This window comes from Balaenoptera borealis (assembly GCF_965194805.1).
Source record: "Balaenoptera borealis genome assembly, chromosome: 6".
In the NCBI taxonomy this organism is placed as follows: Eukaryota; Metazoa; Chordata; class Mammalia; order Artiodactyla; family Balaenopteridae; genus Balaenoptera; species Balaenoptera borealis.
The window spans coordinates 64,330,894-64,346,796 of record NC_138863.1 but is presented as its reverse complement, the minus strand read 5'-3'; the positions used below and the strand labels follow the sequence as shown (position 1 = coordinate 64,346,796).

The window sequence follows — 15,903 nt, the reverse complement described above, 5'->3', positions numbered from 1 at the left end:
AAACCCTACCTAAGAAATATCACTTATTTGGTATTTGTCCTTGCAAATACCACTCCCAAGCCCTACACCCACAGAGATGAGCAGCTTCTGGAGAGAAGGCCCTCTTCTGTGTTTTTGTATAATTCCCACGATGCCACAGTGCCTAAGGCAGCTCCATGGGAAATCAGGCCCAGATTAAACATTTGTCCAATTAACTAACTTCATTATTATTGTTATATTATTAACCTTTAGTCTCCATTGGCTTCCACCATCCAAGTGGAATAAGATACTAAATAAATGAAATTAGCATGAATTATTTACTTATTACAAATTAATAATTACTAGTAGGTGACAAATACTTTGCAAGGCTATTTCTTAAAAACCAGGTTAAGAACACTAACCAATTTCTCACACTAGGACCAATTTCTCACTAAGTTTGGCTAAGAATCTCATTAGACAAGTGGTGTAACTCTGGAACTTTACATTTTACACCGGAATTTCTTATCTCCAAATACGGCCCAGTACCAGGCACATCTACCCAATGTCCCTCTGGCAAATACCCAACCCTGGCCTTCTCAGTCTTCTCCAACTAGTGCTGTAATACCTGGACATTCTGCCTATACTTCCCAGGAAGCCAAATAGCCCCTCACAAAATAAGCATTTCTAAAATGCCCCTCCTTTATTGCAGCATCTCACTCTAAGTGTGGAACTACTAAGGCTACTTTTTCTGAACTTCAGCTCGATTATAAAACGTCTGTCTTCTGATCCTTCCCCCACTTCTTACCTACTTATAAATATGATAAACCTATTCAGGCACTTGTTTAGAGTCTGATATTCAGTGCATAGGTTTCCATGTCACCAACAAATACATACAGCATGTCTACTAGATGCTAAGGGAACACGGACATGAAAAAAAAACTATCCCCAGTCACCTAGTGGCTTATAGTCAAGTAAATAACTCAACTGCAATTTAAATGACAAGTATTATTGAAAAGCTTATTACGAACTAAACACACTGGTATTTCAATGTTCCATTTAGTACATCTTTTCCCTTTAAAAGATGTTTAAAGGTATAAGGTACACTGTCTGAGACTGTATACAGCTTTTTTTTCAGCTTTGAGGTATAACTGACAAATACAATGATAAGATATTTAACATGATACAGCTTTTGATAACAGCTATAAAAATCCCAAATCAGCAGATTCTGTCAATCACAGTTCTACGTAACTATGCTTTATTTATATGTGCGCCCCTCAAAGTGCGTACACAAAAAGTGTTAATGGAATACAGCTTGTAATAGCAACCTAAATGCTCAAGAAGAAAGAAATGGTTAAATAAACCATTTTGATAGGTAATACTCCTCAGCAGTTAAAAATAAAGGGGCAGATCTATAGCAACTACTGTGGAAAGATTTCCAAGATATAAGGCAAGATGCAAAATTTTATAGTTTTCATAATCTCACTTATATTTTTAAAATGATATGCTAGATTTCTTTATGTACATATTTGTATGTGAACGAGCAGGAAAGGTCTGGAAGAAAACACTGCAAACTGATAACCTCTGGAAAGATAGGACAGTCACAGGGGTAAGAACGGTAGCAGGATAAAAGTGGTCCTCCAGAGTTATTTCTATTTAATTCTCCCATACCTTTTTACAAGTCTTTATGTGCCTCTCAGTAAGGCCTGTCCAGACTAACCCTTTTAAAATTATAAACCCCTACCATACTACCTCACCCTCTACCCTATTCTATTTTTTTCCATTACTCCTATTCCATTGTAACAAACCACATAACTCACTTACTTATGAAGGCTATTGGATATTGTTTATCTACTCCCATTGGAATGGAAGCTCCACAAGGACAGGGATTTCACTCTGTTTTTCTCACTGACGTATCCCCAACACCTACTATAACAGTGCACACAGTACACACATTATATATATAATTTATATTTTATATATATTTATATATATAATTTATGTTTATATAATTTATATACTTATGTTTATGTTTGTTGAATATTTACATATTCAACCATTTTAATTCCCTTTATAATAGATTAAAAAATATTTTTTGCTTCACAGCCAAAAAGTGACTTGGTGTGATTGGTAAATCAGGGGGCTACTTTAATTAAGAGCTGAAAGGACACAGGAACCAACACTGAAGAGATTCTGAACACAGCTCAGGATGCTGAAATGCCAGCCTTGCTAAAAATACCCAAAAAAACCAAAAACAATAAAATGGCATGGGAAGCTGTGTAATAGCAGATAGAGTTGGTGATTCCTAAAGTTTGGGGGTAGTGTTTACATTCAAACTAATGTATCCTTCCACAGAAATAAGAAGCTTATCTATATGCTTCCTTAATTATAAACCAGTATGGGAACAGACATATGCCACTGGGAAATCAAGTGAGTCTAGATACAGTGAAGTGCCTAAGACTTTCAAATTCCACTCAAGAAGGTTGACAGGGATGTTTGATGAACAACTGACAGCATGCTATACACTACTATTTTTCCTGTCTATGAAGAAAATATGTTTGCCAGAAAGATACTGCTATTATCCAAATAACAGATCAGTTATCAGAGCAATTGCAACAAGCACAGAGTAAGATATTCTCAAAATAAACTTAACAAATCCTCATGAGGAAAGACCTACACCCATCAGCCTATACTAGTAAGGCAGGATTCCAGTGAATATCATCCAACGAAAACGTCCTGTAGTGAACCAATAACGAATGATTTTTGAGTCAGTGATGCTACTTGAATCATGTTATTTTGTTCTATTTCTAAGGCGAACTGACACTTTTAGTTAGAGTCACTCTTAGAAATAGATGAAAAACCTTGATCTGCACTTCACTCTAGATAAAACAGTGACGAGATGAAGGCAGAGTTCATGATAATGGGTTAAGATCATTCCAAAAATCCAGCAGGATATGTGTGTAGCCAACATGTCCTACTGTGGAGCACATCACCATCCTTATAACTTCTTGATCAAAGCTCGTATTTGATGTACGAAACAAAGAGATTAATTCATGTGATAAATATAGGAGGAAACAGGATCTGAAGGAGAGTTACCAGTAGGAGGCAGGCAGACTGAAAAATCCCTAGGAAAGGCCCATCAAGGACGCATGAGAATGAAAAGAGACCAGAGCCGGGGTGGGGCGGGGTGGGGGGGATGACAGGGGGAAGAGTGGCTTGTAGCTCTGATGCTCTCTTCTTAGATGGTCCAGCTGGTTATTGCCACTTAAAGCAGAATGATAAGATTTACTCCATTTAATTAAATGGAGTCTGCTAATTTAAAAAGAAAGTTGGGATGGATATCATCTGTAGCCCGAAGTCTTCTGTTTTCTTAAAGAGAATTTATCAAAATACACATTAATTACTAGATTTGTAAAATACTTGGAGCTATTTAAATATGCTTAAACTTCCTCTAGGAGAATTAGGAAGTCCTTTGAACTACAGTCATCATTAGTCATTAGAATAATTAACCAGTGGAGGAAGTAAAGGTAATCAAAAGATGACCAGTTCTCAAAGGGAGTCTGATGAAAGACTGTTCCTTGCCTACTAAGTTACGCAGGAGATTTAAAAATCAAAACCAACAAATTCAACCTAGAGTTCCTAACCATGTTAGTATCTTGCTTTACGGTAAACTAAAAATCTAGAAGAAATTTTCCTGTATGCCTACTATGTTTTCTAAGTGACAGTAATCCTAATAATTAAGATTAAGTGAGTAACTAATTTGTGCTAAGAACCCCACTGAGTGCTTCATGTATGTGATTTTATCAATCCTCACAGCAATTTTATAAGTATTGTGATCACCCCCATTTGACAGAGGAGGAAACTGAGGCTCAGAGAGTAAAGTGATCTGCCCCAGTATACACAGCTCCAAAGTAACTCAGACAGTATCAAGACCTGCAAAGCCTATGTGCCTTTTCTTTTTTTCCCTATACCACGAGAACAAAATTTTGAAGGTTCTTCCCCGAAGAGATCAGACTCTGATACTCGTGGGAGGAGGCTGGGTGGGAGACGAGGCAAAGAACTAAATAAATAACCACCACTCACCTCTGGATTTTCTTCTTTTACTCTTCGTGACTGTAAAACAATTACATATTCATTAGTACACACACACCCCCAAAAACACAAAAATAAATTTGACACAGGTTAGAAAATCATCATCAATGTCATTTACCTTTTCTTGCGAAAAAGCTGCTTTCCCTTCTTCACTTTTTTCATCCATCTCGTCGTCACTCCACTCCCAGTCACCGTCTTCGGTTTTATGAAGGTGACCGCTTGACCCCGGAACTCTTCTCACCTGGACCAAAACAAATCCACCCAATTCTTCACCAGTTGAACACGACCAGTGTTCGCGGGTGCAGCTACTTGGGTTACACAGCATATGCTTACCCTGAAAATAACCTGAGTGGTTATGAATTCAGGGGTAACTAGCAGTGAATACCCCAAAAGACTACACAGCTTCCAGACTCCTACACTCATCTTCTTTCCAAAGATATTAAGTTCTTGGGCTTCCCTGGTGGCGCAGTGGTTGAGAATCTGCCTGCCAATGCAGGGGACACGGGTTCAAGCCCTGGTCTGGGAGGATCCCACATGCCGCGGAGCAACTAGGCCTGTGAGCCACAATTACTGAGCCTGTGCGTCTGGAGCCTGTGCTCCGCAACAAGAGAGGCTGCGATAATGAGAGGCCCGCGCACCGCGATGAAGAGTGGCCCCCACTTGCCGCAACTAGAGAAAGCCCTCGCACAGAAACGAAGACCCAACACAGCCATAAATAAACAAATAAATACCTACATAAATAAACAAACCCAAAGTTTAAAAAAAAAAGATATTAAGTTCTTGAAATGTTTTACTCTATGTGCAGAACAAAATATTTTGGAAGAGTACAACACACGTCAGCCATGAAGGATCAAGCCCATTTTTCACTTTGGCTTCAGTTAACACTTTATGAATCACTACACGTGAAAGGCCATGTGGTAGGTTTCAAAACTGCTTAAGGAAATGCATGCAAGCAAGAGACTGAGGACTAAGGGAAGACAAGGGACTCAGGCAGCCAAATGAAGCATACTAGTCTGGGGCATCAGCCATCTACAACCTATATCAAAAAAGCAAATACCCTTCTGTTGCCGCCTTGCTTTTTCAGAACCTGACATCATGCTTATTTTCCCAGGATTCTGCTCAACCTACTTGAGCAAAACAAAACAACATCAAGACTATTCTTAACACACCTTTCGCAATTGCTAGGAACACAACAAGATAAACAGCAGCCGTGTCAGATGATCTAAACAGATGATAACAATTTTCTGCCATTATTTCGTATTTTTTTGAGCTAAGGTAGAGATGTGGTCCACGGGGAATGCTTTCCACGTGTCTCTGTGGTTGAAAAGGCAAAACTTTTCAAAGGAGCAGATGACTGAGAATAATGAGCCTCTGACCAAAGTAATTTGCTTTAAAAAATGGACTGCGGTGACTCATAGACATAGAGAACAGACTTGTGGTTGCCAAGGTGGGGGGAGAGGGGGAGGGGGAGGGAGAGGGAGGGACTGGGAGTTTGGGGTTGGTAGATGCAAACTGTTACATTTAGAATGGATAAACAACAAGGTCCTACTGTATAGCACAGGGAACTATATTCAATATCCTGTGATAAACCATAATGGAAAAGAATATGAAAAAAGAATGCATATGTGTGTATAACTGAGTCACTTTGCTGTACAGCAGAGACTGGCACATTGTAAATCAACTCTACTTCAATTTAAAAAACGGAGCAAAAAATGGTCTGAGACATGGTTAAACAAAGCAATGTAGCAAGCGAACATGACGTGAACATAACAACCAGTGATCCACTGATTCAGAGAAACCACAAGTGGAAAGGGACCTTGGAGACTGTCTAGTCAAACCCCCTCACTTTACAGGTGGGAGAACGAAGGCCCAGAAAGTGACCCAAGATATCACACAGGTGTAAAATCAAAATGAAGGCAAGAAAAAAAGCCTTCAGATTCCCATTCAAATGCAAGTTTTCCTATGCCACTGAATGGTAACTGTGAAAAACCAGCTGTCTAAAAATGTTCTGTGAAGACTTTGCAAGAGTATGACATGAAGAAAGACTATTTTCCAGAATAGAAACCATCCAGTTATACCGCAGGAAGTTCATGAGTTCCAAGGGAAATACCACAGAATTTAGGTGTAAAGTAAGCATCTACACATGTTGGATCAATGTGAAGTCATAAACAATGCAGACTTGGGGTTGGGTTTGATTTGAAGGCATTACCATGTGAAACCTGTACAAGTAAGCCTGACCACTTGGTCTTGAGCTGCAACATAGAAACTTAAAAAACAAGCAAAAGGTTCTTATTCATAATTGCAAACGGTTATGCTCAATTTTTTTAAAAAGCTTTTTTCTCCACTAATTTACCTTCAAAACACTTAGCACTTAGTAAAAACTCCTTCTGTGCTTGGCATAAGATATTTTTTCCACTTGCATTTTGAGTCATTGGAAAGACCTATTTAATGATAGTGATTTTAATGATGCTTATAGATGTTGGCAAGGTACTGTAGAAAAGATGCTGAAATGCACTTCAGGATTTTTTAGAACAGATTGCTCATTTTAAAGCTACAACGAAATGGATAAAGAAACGATTTTCTGTTGACATATACAGTAAAATTAATTATTTTCTTAGCAACACTCATCATGACGAGAGCAATACAGAGGAAAATCTGATAATGACTACATTAAAAGAAAGCATTTAAAGCCACATCTACTACAAAACATACTATTAACTAAGAAGTGAGAAGACAAGTAAAATTGTGCATAATAAACAGAAAAAAACTCTACCTTCACTCAGATTGTAAAACCCAAGCATGGTTGACGAATTAGTATTCTTCAAGTACTCATTCAAAAGATCACACTAGAGACTTCCCTGGTGGCGCAGTGGTTAAGACTCTGTGCTCCCAACGCGGGGGGCCCGGGTTCGCTCCCTGGTCAGGGAACTAGATCCCACATGCATGCTGCAACTAAGAGTTCGAATGCCACAACTAAGGACCCTGCCTGCCACAACCAAGACCTGGTGCAACCAAATAAATAAGTAAATAAATATTAAAAAAAAAAAAAAAAAGATCACACCAGGGAAATCTCTCTTTCTGAAAAGCATCAGAGAGTGCAGCTTCACACCCTAAAATTTAGTTTATGTTCTTTTTCCTCTCGCTCTACGTTTACAAAAGCTGTCCGTTTTGTTTCTTCAAGTGGGATCCAACTACAGACAATAAAATGGCCAACTTCTATCTCTATTTTATTTTATAACCCTGACTGTGTCCCTCCTCTTAGTTTTATTTGCTGGAAGAGAGAACGATAAAGCAAAATGTCTAGGATTATAGCCTCAGACATTGAAAGAAACGGTGGGATGGGTCTTTAAGTAGTAAATATTGATTAAACAAATAAATGTAGAAATTAAGACGACGAACACTCAAAAATCTAGGTAGCATAAAATACTGGTGTAAGTGTAGCAAGAATAAGAATACAAATTTATTCCTTAAGACTGCTGTCTCAGTTTATTGGAAAGGAAAAAACTCACAGCATAATTTGAAACCCAGGTTTCACAGTGTATTTATGTGACATTGACCTCTACGGAAGAGACCAGAAAGCAATTTTACAAAATTACATCCTTGTAGGGAGTGTGTAGGGATGACAGGAAGCTTTTAGGTCTTGAGCCAAGGCAACTAAGTTTCACATAGTTTAAACAAATGGGGTTTTTATTTAGGAACTGAAGAATAATCTACAAAATAGATGCTTCAAAAAACGATGCGTAAAAGCTTCTATCCTCCCCCATCCCCTAGTGAAGAGAATGGAGGTTGCCCACCCTCAGAACTCTGACTGCATTCCTGTTACATCGCTCTTATTCTATTAAATGGCTCACTCACTGAGTAAAGCCAAGACGTGGTTGAATGAAGTTTTTTCTCTGTTGGGGATTTAAAAAAATAACCCAGTGCTTCTCAGAGAAATGAGCTCAAGTTAAGTGATAGCTAGAGCTATTCATAAGTCCACAAATTCCTCAGGTCAGAGCTGGCAGTAGCGAGGTTAGACAAAGTTTTACATGCAATAACATTTATTCCCAAAACTGGGAATAAAACACAATTGAGCAGTTCTATTTATACCATACCTCTGAAAAGGAAAGTAATATTATCTTCTCTTCCTTGAAACAGCATTTTTATGAAAATCCATTAAAGAAATGAAGTTCTGATTCCCACAAAAAGTCAGGCTCCACCAGACAGAGGGAACAACGGTGTGGTTCCCCGGCCAGTTCTTGTGGCCACGGGGTCACGTGTCAGAGGCAGAGCCAGGATGGGGAGGCCAGCGAGAGGGAACGGCAGCAACAAGGGACACAGTCCCTGGATCTGTTCCTGGACTCATCTTCCCAGGGGTGCCCCTTCGAACAGGAGCTGTCTATAAATATCAGGACCCAGGATCTCCATACAGTATCTCAGGTTGCCACCTGGCCCCAGACACCAGAACAGGAGGAAGGATGTATACAAGAGAGTACAAGAGAGCCAATGCAAGCACTTTCTATACAAGGGGTTAAATATGTTAGAAGTGCAAGTGTGTTTCTCTAACACACTCCTGAACAAAGGTTGAATGTGACCCAAAGAAATACTGACCACAGTTTAGTAGAATTCGTCTCAGTACTGCATGCCCTTCCTTCCAAGGCACCGGCCAGCTACTTCCACTGCCATATAACTTCTCCCTGGAGTGGGATTTCAGGGTCTCCTTGGAATGGTTTTCCCGTCTCTGGAAAGCCTGTTCTCCACCTCCCCTCCACCTGTTGGACAAACTACGTGCCTGACTGCAGCCTGCACCCAAGATGGGGAGCCCACCCACCTCACATCTGCCCACCAAGGACACCCTGGACGTGGCAGAAAGCAACACCCAGTAACTTTTCTCTCCTCAGGCATTCTACTAACCAGAAGTAGAAAACATGTTTCTAATCAATTGCTGTTTATAAGGTCCTTGAGGCACGGCCAAGCAAACAAAAAGCCTTCTAAATCATCAGAAATGAAACATCAAAAAATAAAATTAGACTCACCAAGTTTTCAGCAGTAAATATTTGCCTGTCCCCACAGCTTATACTCTGACATTGGCCCCTGTGCCCACCAGCTCTCGGGCACCTCCGTCCCTCGCCTACTGCCTGGCCTCACTGTGCTCTCGGGCCCTCGGTCTGCTTCCGCCTCTTGCATCATCCCCGCCTAGCTTCTCCCGTATCATATAAAGCCTGCAGCCCACAGCTGACGCTCTTGAGGCTGCACCCGTTAGAACCCCATGCCCCCGGGCCCATTCCTGGCCACCCCACACCCGGAGGAAAGCCTGGGCTCAGCCTGAGCCAATGGAGAGGAGGCACACTGCCTGGTGATGTCACAGGGGACCGCTGGCCACTCCTGGTCAGGGCATCAGTCCTGCTACGACGCTGCCACTCAGAGCGTGGCCCCCAGACAATCAGCAACGGCATCACCTAGAAATGCTCAATCTTGGGCCCCACCCCAGACCCACTAAATCAGAATCTTCCTTTTCGCAAGATCGCGCGGGTGATTCACACGGTCCCTCAGGTTTGAGAAGTTGTGCTCATTGTTAGTCTAAGTCCGCCTCCGCAGCCCTTGATACCAGCTGTTCCTCATGTACCAAAAGTGCCTGAGCACTTGAAACATATTAACTAATTTAACCTTCACAGTAGCCCTGGGAGCTGAGAATCACTTTATTCCCCCGTTTTTTTCAGAGGGGAAACCGAGGCGCAGGGGAATTTAAACAACCGGCTGGAGCTCATGCAGCTGCGAGTGAGGGCGTTGGCAGTCCCACCCCAGACTCCAGGGTTACCCCCTGCTACCGCTGCTCACAGGAGTGTCCATCCCGCCCCACCCCACTCACCCCAATAACTCCACCTGTGACCCTGAGAGCAACAAGGCCATCCCACTTACACCCCAAGCTTTCTATTCCCAAGAAAAGTCTTCACACCCTCACCCCCCTGAGCCTCTTTCCCTCCAGTGTGTAATGAAACGCCTCCTACTGTGCTTCTCATTTATTCATTCACTCATTCACTCCTTCAAGACACAAACAGCCAGGCTCTGGATCCTCTCCGTCCATCACAAACATGTGTAAGTATCTCCTATACTTCTTCTCCCCCCAAAAAGGACGGGGAGGGGGCTCAGTTTCTGCTGCTTCCATCACTCCATCACTCTTCCCTCTCACTGTCAACATTTTTCTAAAGAGCATCTCTGATTGCTGCCCTCACTTCCTCAATCTTTAATCTCATACAAAATGTTATCTGTCCCCATTCGGCCACGAAAACTGTGTGCTCTCTCTCCCCAAGATTTAACAACATCACAATTGTGTGATTCAGCGCTCCTCTCTGTTGCTATAATGTTAGCCTGCAGACACAGCTGAAATCCATTCTTCCGTTATTTCACACTCTTTCCAAACCTGTGCTGGTAACCTTTCTCTTCCTCCTCTCTTGTCCTGCTCTGTCTCCCGCTGTTCTCTGTCTTGAGCACAAAAATGGTTGCTCTTAGCCCACTACATGCTCTTAGCTCACTAGACGACATTGTCTAGTGAGCTAAAACACACAGTCTCCAGAGCCTCCTGTCTCTCGTGGAAGCCAATGACCTTGGAGACTTCATCTCTCAGTCTTGTTTTGCAAATGCTCTGTTGGATATGAACATCTGATCAATTTCTAGCTTGCCGTCTCCAGCCCATTTATCAATGCTCCACCCCAGCCTCACTCTGACACTTCTGCAGGGTCGCCTGTCTTAGTTAACACTTCCGGGGTGCAGCTGGCTCATGCTGGCTCAGGAGAGCCCACTGTTAGCATTTCAGAAAGTTTACAAGACACCTGACTTCACAGTGGTCACTTAAAATTGGCCAGTGTAGGAGTATTTACACAATGGAAATAGAAAAATAGTACAAATTAGGATTTGCACTCCCCCTTTACTGCCAAAGTGGCAGTTCTCAAGGTTTACAAGCACGCCACTGACCCTAAGACTCAGCTCACGGAAACATTTTAAAATTTGACAACATTTCACAAGAACTTAGTAGTTATTCCTGGACATAACTACTTTCCTTTGCAATGGCAAATATCTCAGTTTTATTATACAAGCCTCTCAAATCTCACCTTTAAAAGCAACACAGTAATTGATTTTTATATACCAAACATATACCAATGTAAGTACGGGGGCAGGGGGGAAACTATCTTAACATTTCTCAAACTGATACATATGGCTTGGGATAACATTTCTTATGAAAGCATCATGAGGAAACACAGGGCTATATATTTTTTTAATGTAGATAGAAGTGAAAAGAGTGTCCTCTGAAAAACTGTGTTAGACGATGCAAAAATTGGTTTTATGATAGTTACTGCCAACACTGCAAGTCAGAGCCTAAATAATACTGCTTGATACAAAGTAAGAAAGGAGAACAAATGGTGTATTTCTAAATAAAAATGTTTTGTGTAACTTATTTAACAGTTATATATAGTTATACTAATAAATTATTATGAGCAGATATTCTGTTATTTCACCTATGTCCATAAGTGTTCATAAGTTCAAACGACCAGAAAACTTTTTTTTCTAATCTTTAGATTTGGAAAGTAAAGTATCACAGTATTTTCAAGCTTCCTTTGTATTTAGGAATGCATGATAAATTTTACAAACAGGATCAAAAATTTTATACCTGGTTAATTTTTCTGCAAAATGGAAACAAAGATCCTTCTAGTTAAAGCATGAAACTAGGTTCTCAAATTTTCTGTAAATATTAATATGACAACAGATCAATGGTAAACATAAATGTCATTGAAAAATTATTCATTTTGTTTATAACAATTTGGAACCTTGATTATTTGATAGATTATTTGGGAGAAGTAAAATGTGAAAGATGGAGAACTACCAGCCTAGTTGACATTTCTGTCTGTACCTTCTAATCCCAGAAGAAACAGAAATACACACATAAATGTATTATTTCTACAATGCATGGGTATGTATGTGTGTGTTTGTATATACATATAAAATTTCTGCATGAAGCATTCACTGGATAACAAGGCACATATTTCCTATAAATTTTTTCAATTTAAAATAAAATTCCATTTTGGGTTAAAAAAAAAAAGACCTCTGAAACTCCCCCACCCCTGTCATTTTGGCCAAAGGGCACAGTCATATAAAGTTCCTAACATGATGCCTGGCACATAAATAAACACTCAAGACATGACAGGTGCTATTATCATGAATACACTTCATCTTTCTCACAAGCCAAATCTATCAAACACTATATTCTGCAGATTTTACCTCCTCAGCTACCATTGTGCTAGATCAGGTCCCCTTCAATGTTGATCTCCTGTCTCTCCTATTAAAACAAACTGCTAATCAATCCTCTGGCCTCTAAACTCTTGCCTATTTTATCCTTCATATTGCCACGAGTCACAGATTAGAACTTTCTCCAAAAGAAAAAAAACGACAAGAGTTCACTGTCACCTACAGAATGAGTTCAGATTCCTTAATATTCCAGTCTCTCCATACCCTTGCTCCAAATTACCTTTTCAAGACTTATTTCCCACCATATGCCATCAGACACCCACAATCCAGTTTTGTACAAATTAAATACTTACACAACTCTACCTTTTTACATATGTATCACATACATATCTTGGCCTGATCTGCCCTTCCACAATCTCTACTTACCTCTTTTCTTCCAATCCAAGAAGCTTCATTGGTATTTTGCCTGCACCTTTATATCATTCTACTCTGTGTTACATTTAACAGATGACATACTGAACTGTATACTCTTACAGGGCAGAGAGCTAGCTTTAGCCTTTTCAAAGAATCTTTTATTCAGTCAGTCAACAAAGTCTTATTTAATACCTACCTTGGTGACAAGTTCTAGACAAAAGACAAATAAAATAAAAGCCTATATCCTGGAGTAGTTCACAATCCAGAGAGGTGGACAGACATTTAAGCTAATAATTTCAAGAAAATGTGAATGCTACAACAGAGATACAAACGCTGTGAAATCTCAGAAGAGAGGATGACCATCTGTCTAACTCACCAGGCAGAGGAAGTGGAGAAGTTATTCCACCCAGTGGGAAGGTATGAACTTATAGAGTTCTGCTGACTCATGTATCAGGGCTGGGTCACACAGGACTGGGGCTGGTCTAGGGGCTGGGTTTAAGGAAACAGCTAAGAATAAGGTTGGAAAGCTGTGTGCAGCACTTGTACAATAAGAATGGCCACTTCAAAGGCCTGCAGGAACCAGGGTGGAAATGGAAAGCAGACCCAGTGAGGACCTGGGAGGTCTGGACAGGACCAACCTCATGACCACCACACCCACCCAAAGCGAGTCCCCAGCATGAGCTGACTGCTGCCACAGGAAGGTGTCCCAGTGTTGCCAGATCTTCTGATTCTTCCAGAGAAGTGGATTTTTACGTGAATGCTCTTGATTTTTTTTAATGTTAACAAGTGTACGTCAAGTTAAAATAAAATTCTCCTGCACAGCCTAAAAAATGATGTGTCTGTGGGACAAATCTGGCCTGTGAGTTGCACCCTCCATGGTCTACCAAGTCAGGGGGCTTAGAATTCAGACAATGGAAAAGCACAGAGGCTTTCCAGTGGCCACGTGGGGAAGGGGAATGATCAAATCTGGATTCCTGAAAGCAGAGCAGACGTCCTGTGACTTCAGGGTGACAAAGGCCAGAAGGAAAACAGTAGGGTTATTGGTTCCAGGAACTACTGACCTGTCACTAATCACACTCAAACTGCGTGACTTAAAGCAACAACAATCCCAGGAGCCCCGGGGCAGTCAGACTGGTTTCCTTGGTGGCCTGGGTTCCTAGCAAAAGAGCTTCAGCTCCACTCTGACCCCAAATCAGAACAAGCCCTTCCTGAATTCCTGACACACAAGATAATGGAAGATAATGAAAGGACTGTTGTTTTAAGAAGGTGGTCAGTGAGGGCTTAAAGGAAAGTGAGGAGAATATTACTGGATGTTGGAGGATGAGAGGACCTCGCTGTGCACTGACAGAGTTTGGCAACACTGATATCTGTGGTAAAGCGGGAATAGAAATGGACCTAATGATCTAGCTGAAGAGACCTCCAGGCAGAGTACTCGAAGTGACACCTGGGTGCTGCTCGCTGCCTGTGATAAAACGTGAGCAGAGAGAGGTGAGCGAAAGGACACACTGTTAAGTACAAAATGGTTCCTCATCCCCAGCCTCTCCAGACATCCAGCAGTTCTCAAACCCAGCCAGGGCTTCAAGGCAAAGATCAAATCCAGGGTGTGACTGTGTGACATTCTGTTGAGACTTCAGAAAGATCTAAGGCGGTGCCTCCTGGACGCTTTCGAACAGACCTAAGGCTTTCTAAGGCTCTGAAGAGCAAACCTTGCAGAAACTCTGCATTACATAATAAGGCTTCTGAGAATCTTAAGGGTGTGGTCCCTCAGTGTCACAGGGAGCCCAAGGTAGACAAAGCATCTTGAGGTCGTGGCTCCTGTCTAATACATGAACCCATCAACATTCAAAGAAAACCCACAAAGTTTTTTAGACATTTGTACTGTGAAATTACTGCCAGCTTAGACTAAAACAGAGAGAGTACAAAATGAAAAGAGCATTCAGATCCCCAAACTTTTAGGGGCAGAAAGCAGTCTGAGAAGGCTACTCAGCTGCAAACACTGGCTCTTTCTTCTGAAAAAGGAAGGGTCACTTAAAAAGTAGAAGTAAGAGCGCAGAGCATGGAACCAAGAGCCAAAGAGAACAGTGGAAAAGGAACAGGCAACAGGCAACTGGGCCAAATTCCACAACTCCCGTGGTCCCATGTGCCTCTGGTTTTCCCTCTTTGGGGCAGACCCTGAAGAGGCCTATCCTCCTGTTGTGTTCCGGGTGTGTGTCAAGCACATGATTAGAGGGCAAGGCCCTTGACTTTGAGCCTGAGCCTGAAGCCATAATGGGATGAGACTTCCGGAGGATTTTGGAAGCGCAAGAGTGTATTTTGCATGTGGGAGAGATGTGGATTATTGTGGCCAGAGGGTAGACCAGGGCAGACTGCTTTTCTCCAAAGATGCCCATAACAGTACCTCCTGCCTCACGTGTTCTTCCAGAATCTTACCACCCCCACCTGTCAAGAGACGGAGTCCAGTGTCCTCTCTTTAAACCTGGGTGGGTCTGTGCCTTGCCTGTAACTGACAGAACCAAGCATCAGAAAAGGTGACGCAGTTTCCACCTTGCTCACCGGAATAGGAGCAGCAGACGCCTGCAGCCACCAGATAAGCAGTCTGACGGCCCTGAGGCCTCCATGCTGCCCGGCAACCCAGAGGGAACCCATGAAGACAAGGCCTGACCATCTGACCGCAGCTGCACATGACCAGAAGGCAGCCTGCTAACACTATCCCGAACCCCTGACCCACAGAAGCTTATTAAAATGACTGTTATTGTCTGAAGCTGCTATAGATAATCAGAATAAGGATGGTGATGAGGTTATTTATTGAATTTCATTTCCATTTTTGTGTAGTCAGGAATTCTTTAAAAATCCGTAGGTCATATTTGATACCCCTTCCCACGACAAATAACAGGCTCTACCATACTTGGCTCCTTGGTCAGTGTTTTCTGACTGGATTTTCTGGACATCTGAACACTCAGATTTTAATTTATACTTACACATTTTTTTCTGTCTGACCATGTTATTACTCATTAAAATACCAAGAAGAAAAAAGTCCATTTCTATCAATAATAGATAAGTGGCTACAGCTAAATCTTGGACCTTTGCCAGTGATTTGCATTAACTGTTTTTTTTTTTTGACCTCTTGGAATTCAATGCTTATCTAGTTCTGCTAAAATTTTGCATTCCCTTTTTCTAGAATGTAAAAGGAGAGAATAAAGGACTGAGAATATTGAAACATTC

At 41.4% G+C, this 15,903-nt stretch overlaps 1 protein-coding gene and 1 long non-coding RNA gene across 6 annotated transcripts in view; one reads left to right on the top strand and one right to left on the bottom strand.

Annotated features, from left to right (window-relative positions):
• STK39 (serine/threonine kinase 39) overlaps nucleotides 1–15,903 on the bottom strand; it is a 303,091-nt gene that overhangs the window by 111,323 nt on the left and 175,865 nt on the right. For 4 of the 5 annotated variants that reach the window (XM_082396842.1, XM_082396844.1, XM_082396841.1 and 1 more), the window contains exons 11-12: nucleotides 4,166–4,288; nucleotides 4,039–4,068 (exon numbers count right to left, since the gene is read on the bottom strand). In XM_082396842.1, the coding sequence (XP_082252968.1) occupies nucleotides 4,039–4,068; nucleotides 4,166–4,288 (153 nt within the window). Of the gene's footprint in view, nucleotides 1–4,038; nucleotides 4,069–4,165; nucleotides 4,289–9,062; nucleotides 9,207–15,903 lie in introns of those variants that run through there. The other variant, XM_082396845.1, reaches the window with a different exon arrangement.
• LOC309630995 overlaps nucleotides 4,296–15,903 on the top strand; it is a 279,528-nt gene continuing 267,920 nt past the window's right edge. The window contains exon 1 of the long non-coding RNA XR_014245991.1: nucleotides 4,296–4,696. This is a non-coding gene — a long non-coding RNA (uncharacterized lncRNA). The remainder of the gene's footprint in view (nucleotides 4,697–15,903) is intronic.